Genomic DNA, 5241 nt, shown 5'->3' with positions numbered 1-5241 from the left:
ATTGCATAAAATATTGTATTTTTAATAGTTCCTGAAAATTTCATTTTTAAAAACCAATTTTTGTTGAAGTTGTTTAGAAAAAAGTAAGCACATGCATCTTAGCGACATAATGTTTAAAGGGCCTGCCAGGACAGGGGTGGGATTTAAATACCCTTCGTACCAGTCAAAGAGTTAAGATCCATTTTAATATTGTCCACCCACCTACGACTTTGTCTTCCCAGTGGGCTCTCTCCTTCTGCCTTTCCCACCAATATCCTATATGCATTCCTCTTCTCCCCCATTTGTGCTACATGCCCTGCCCACCTCATCCTCCATGACTTAATCATTCTAATTATACTTGGAGAAGAGTACAACTTATGAAGCTCCTCATTATGCATTTTTCAGCTCCTATACCATTTTTATTAATTATCCCGGTAGAGAGTAATGTCTTAATGAAAGTTGAGATACATTATGTAGAGTTAATAATGTTAATATGATATTCTTATGCTAGGTTAAATTATAAATAGTACAGTTATAGCCCAGAATTTTGTTCACAGGTTAGCAAAGGAATGTTACAGAAGTAGAAGTAGGTAAAACTATGTATTTGAGTATGTCACAAGAACAAAATTTACACTGAAGTAATAATAGGCAGTAAATATTTGTAAAAACTTAAAATTTTAAATATCTAGAAAAACAATAGGAAACACAGAGCAATTAAGAATAAATCTGAGATTTAATCAGTTCAGAAACCATTATTGGCTTTTATAATGCTAAAGGTCAAGACATGTTTAAAAAAGTAATTTTGTATTGCTGTGAAACTTTTTCTTCTACTGTTAAGGAAAATACTAAGATTATAAGTATCTGAAAACAAAATACTTAGAATGTATATGGACCTAAGAAGGATGAAGTAAGTGAACGGTTTGGAGTATTATGAAAGAAGAACTTCATGATTTATTCAGATCACCTGTTATTAGCATAATGAAAGAAGAGAGTAAATGGGCTGGGCATTTAACTGAGATGAGGAAGACAAGAAATAGACACATAAATTTGTTGGAGTTATATCTTTGAAAGCAGCCACTTGGAAAACACAGAAGTAGAGGGAGGATAATATTAAGATATATTCTACAGAAGTATATTATTAAAGTGGAAAGTAATGTGACTGAAGATTGTGTGCAGTGAGCCTTCAGATATTATTATAGGAAATTAATTTTAATGTTAGATTATGGTATATGGATCATTAGCTACCATATGAGAATGTTATAAGATGAATGGATATTTCTTGTTGTGTTTCAGATCATCCGATTTAATGATTATATTGAGGTAACTCAAGCCCATGAGTATGACCGTCGTGCTGATAAACCCTGGACAAGACTTACACCGAAGGACAAAGCAGCCATTCGTAAGGAGCTGAACGAGTTCAAGAGTTCAGAGATGGAGGTGCATGAAGACAGTCGGCACCTCACCAGGTTAGAAATGTTTGCAATATCAAGAACTATTATACAGCTCTCTGATTTAAAGGATTTGCTATGAGAAGAAAAGTGCCTAGACTGTTCTTCCATGTATTCTTCCACCTAAACTTCTCCCTTATATCCTACATATGTAATTTTATAGCCTCACTGTGGCAGAAATTACTGTGAAAGTTCTTTACATTTAGTAGTAAGGTGTATGTTCTCAAAATAATTGTTGGCCAAATAACTTTGTGTTTTAAACAATTGCTATAATAAAACATTTGTAGGATACATATAAATGTAATTGTACAGAGCTTTTATATTTCACAAAATTGTTCCTTCTCCTATTATTCATATTAAAATTCTGAACATCTTCCACAAGTAGTTACTGTAGGATTCTGACGATGGTGTATAACACACAGAGATATTGGGTTTTCGGACTTTATCCATCGTCCTGGTTTTTAAGATAACTAAGAAAAACACGACGTTTCGGAAACTGGATCTGTTTCCATCCTCAGGTGAGGGAAAACACCTATTCTGTTGGGTCCCTTAGAAAGAGCTAGCCTCAATCACTCAATCCAATGATTGAGGCTATNCATGCTCCACTTCCATTTCCCTATTTTTGACATTAGGATCTTTATAAACATCACAATTGCTTCCCAGCCTAACCCCCACCCCCAAAGAGTTCCATTTAATCTACACAGTTTTATTTATTTATTTAGTGGTGCTATAGCTCAGACTATATTTGTATAGCTTTGAATGGTAGGATGATTAGTGAATAATGAATTGGAATGGATGTCACAGGAAACAGTCATGGCCTAATTTGAAGTATTGTCCTGGCATTTGCCTGAATGGACTGATTTAAAAATCACACAAATCATGAGTCATGAGATCTGGTCTCCAGGCCTGGATTTTCTTCTGAGACCCTCCAAATATGAAGCAGGAGTGCTATGCACTCAAATGTGATCTACAGTGCACACAAAGTTGAGCATAAGTGTGGTGCATATAGCTCAGACTTCTGTCATTCTGTTCATTTAGGGCACTGTTTGAACTTCTGGGATTTATGTAGTAACAAGTGAGGTATGTTAGGGTGACAGTAAATAATGACCCATAAGCATTCCCTGTTTCAAGTATGCACATTCTTCTGTACCATACAGTTCAGGCCATTGATGATAATGCAATCCTAAGATCAATATGTGGTAGTTATACATTTTCTTCATTAGAAGTCTCTCATTCCCTCACTTTAGTAATGAATACTGTGTTTACAAATACAAATTTTGGAGTTGCCATCATGCACACAAATGTTTTTTGTTTTATTGATTCACTGATGATGGCCTGTCTGGGACAAAATATGATGTGAATTGATAAAATAAAAAATATTTGTTTGATATAAACAACCCCATTTTAATTAACAAATTTTCTATTTTTATGTTTTTTTTTTGAGGAAAGGTGTTGCTATGATTGTATACCAGCAAAAGAAGTCCATTGATATTGTAATGTGTCTTGAGTTTGAATCTTGTTGGTCACGTGTGTAAGTCCAGTCTCACTTCTGACACCAAATTGTCATGTGTTGGGTGTACAACACGACAAATAATTTCACGCTGTATTGGATATAGCGAATTTTATTTCACATTTGCTCTTACAATCTCACAGTTGACAATCTCTGACAATTACTGCCATTGACAGTATCACAAATACTCCGATGAAAGATAGACAGCTATTGACTGGTTAACTGACTCACTGTTGGCTAACTCATAACTGTAACTGCTGCCTTGAGAACTCACTTCGGCGACTGATACACTTAACTGACTCTGTAGGAAGTGTAGTGCTCTTATAAACCCTCAGCTGGACAATGGGAAAACAGTTACGTAATAGGAACCACTGTTGTCTGACGCCGTGTTTGCCGATAGCCTAGCAACACTGTAGGGAGTTGTTTACGGCTACATAGCAACTGCGGCATCCTGTGGTACGTCACTGCTGTTTACTCGCTTTGCCTAGCAACCAGCGTGCTGGGACTTGGCTCGCTTCGGCTCCGCTCAGCACATCACGGCTGGTGTTGAGGGAGGGGCGTCATCCATAGCACAACACGTCACAATATTAATATATTTCTAGCGCATTTGTGACTTTTATATTGATCTGTTTCACTTTTATATGTTAATTATGTTATACTAGTATGGCCACTTGCTATGCTGAGAGAAGAGAGTAACTAAGTATGTAAATGTTGATTGTTTCCAGATTTCATAGGCCATGACAATTGCAAAGCCTAGGGAAAGAGAAGTACTGGGCCATGGCTGGGCTGAGGCTGAACATGCGTGTAATGGTGGCGGGTGGGAGTGTTGCACTTCTGACTGTGGCAGTGATGCAGGAGTGCTTAAGCCTGCTGGGAATCAAAGGGTGTGGGTAGTGGTGTAGAGGGCTGGGTTCATGCTGCCAATGATACACCACCAAGTGTCTCAAGAAACTCGTCACAATCATGCATACTCAACTTTGCTGCAATTATGTACAGAAGTGTCTTTTTTTATTAAATCGAATCACCTCTGTTGAATACTTATTCTTTCATATAAATAGTGCAGATTTCTGTGTGTAAAAAAGCGGTAAAATTTAATATTTTCTGTGTACATAAAGCTGTTACAATGTGTCAGTACAGCCATTTTTTAAATGTGGCTGTAAATGAAGTAGTGCTTTTTTGGCACACCTATGACAGACTTTCTGTTCGTAACTTGAATCAGAAATTTATTTCTTAAGTCTTTTTCTACAAGAGAAATAAGAGTTAATGATGAAAGAAGGCACGTGTCGGACAAAACAAATTGAGGATGATGCTATCCAAATTGATTTGCCATTGAAGGTGGGAAAGCCATTGATGAACTATGGTTGTGCTATTTCTTCACACAGCTGTTAGGATTATACTGGCAACCCTCCTAATAGAAAGCCATTCTTATATCTTTTTAATTGATACATACAGTAATTATATTTTGTCATGTAAATAACTATTAAACTATACTGCAATTATGCAACTGTTGATAAAAAGCTAGGTACAGTAGACTTTACAACAGTTTTGGATGACAGACATAACTGTTCAAAGTTCAAAATGTAGAGAGACCTATACTCAAGATCTCCCAAATTCCAGAAGTTTGTATATAGTTAACTGAATTTATCAATATCAGTTAGTTGCATTCCCAGAAAAAAAAAAGAAATTTTTTATATAAAAGAAATCTATGTTGCCAAAACAAGTATTGTGTATTTTATGGGCAGTAAAATTTTTGTGAGTAATTTTTAGATCAGTTGAACGATACATACATAAATAAACTGTTTCGTTATTAATGCTATTGGTAATGACACTGTTATTACTATTAACTTCGCAATACAGTATTTGATTTTCAAACAATATGTGTAATTATTTAGTGAACCAGAACAAATCATCTTTTGCTGGAATTTCAGCTTAAAGTGCAGATCTGTTTTCATGATTAAATAAGTGAACTTTTTTCATCAGTTACGTTTATTTATATTAGAAGAGTGTTCTGTTCTATGCAAAAAATGAGTAACTGTTAAGCAATGCCCTAACCTCTTACTTTCCATCACTTTCACAAATATCATGCAGTTCTGAATATGAGAGAAAGAAATGAGGATGGTATATACAATGGAATCTCTGCCCTGATTAGCTCTGTCAGTAAACCATGATAGAAAATTCATCACAGATTGCCACGTAGATGTTCAGAAATAACATTTAAATGGTGGATCTGCTTTATGGGACACTCCCACATCCCTTATCACTTCCATTCCCACCTTGGAACTCATATATCACAGTAGGTCTCTA

The 5241-nt window shown here is 35.6% G+C and overlaps 1 protein-coding gene across 8 annotated transcripts in view; it reads left to right on the top strand.

Moving 5' to 3' along the window:
- LOC111872804 (phosphatase and actin regulator 2) overlaps positions 1 to 4916 on the top strand; it is a 371253-nt gene extending 366337 nt beyond the window's left edge. For all 8 annotated transcript variants that reach the window (XM_023867360.2, XM_023867197.2, XM_023867034.2 and 5 more), the window contains 2 exons: positions 1273 to 1445; positions 3663 to 4916. In XM_023867360.2, the coding sequence (XP_023723128.1) occupies positions 1273 to 1445; positions 3663 to 3678 (189 nt within the window). In that variant the 3' untranslated portion in view covers positions 3679 to 4916. The remainder of the gene's footprint in view (positions 1 to 1272; positions 1446 to 3662) is intronic.
- Positions 4917 to 5241: the final 325 nt, after the last annotated feature.

The sequence above is a fragment of the Cryptotermes secundus genome, unplaced genomic scaffold, assembly GCF_002891405.2.
Source record: "Cryptotermes secundus unplaced genomic scaffold, Csec_1.0 scaffold191, whole genome shotgun sequence".
Taxonomy (NCBI): domain Eukaryota; kingdom Metazoa; phylum Arthropoda; class Insecta; order Blattodea; family Kalotermitidae; genus Cryptotermes; species Cryptotermes secundus.
Note: the sequence above shows the minus strand (reverse complement) of the source record. Positions and strands in the feature narration are given on the sequence as shown.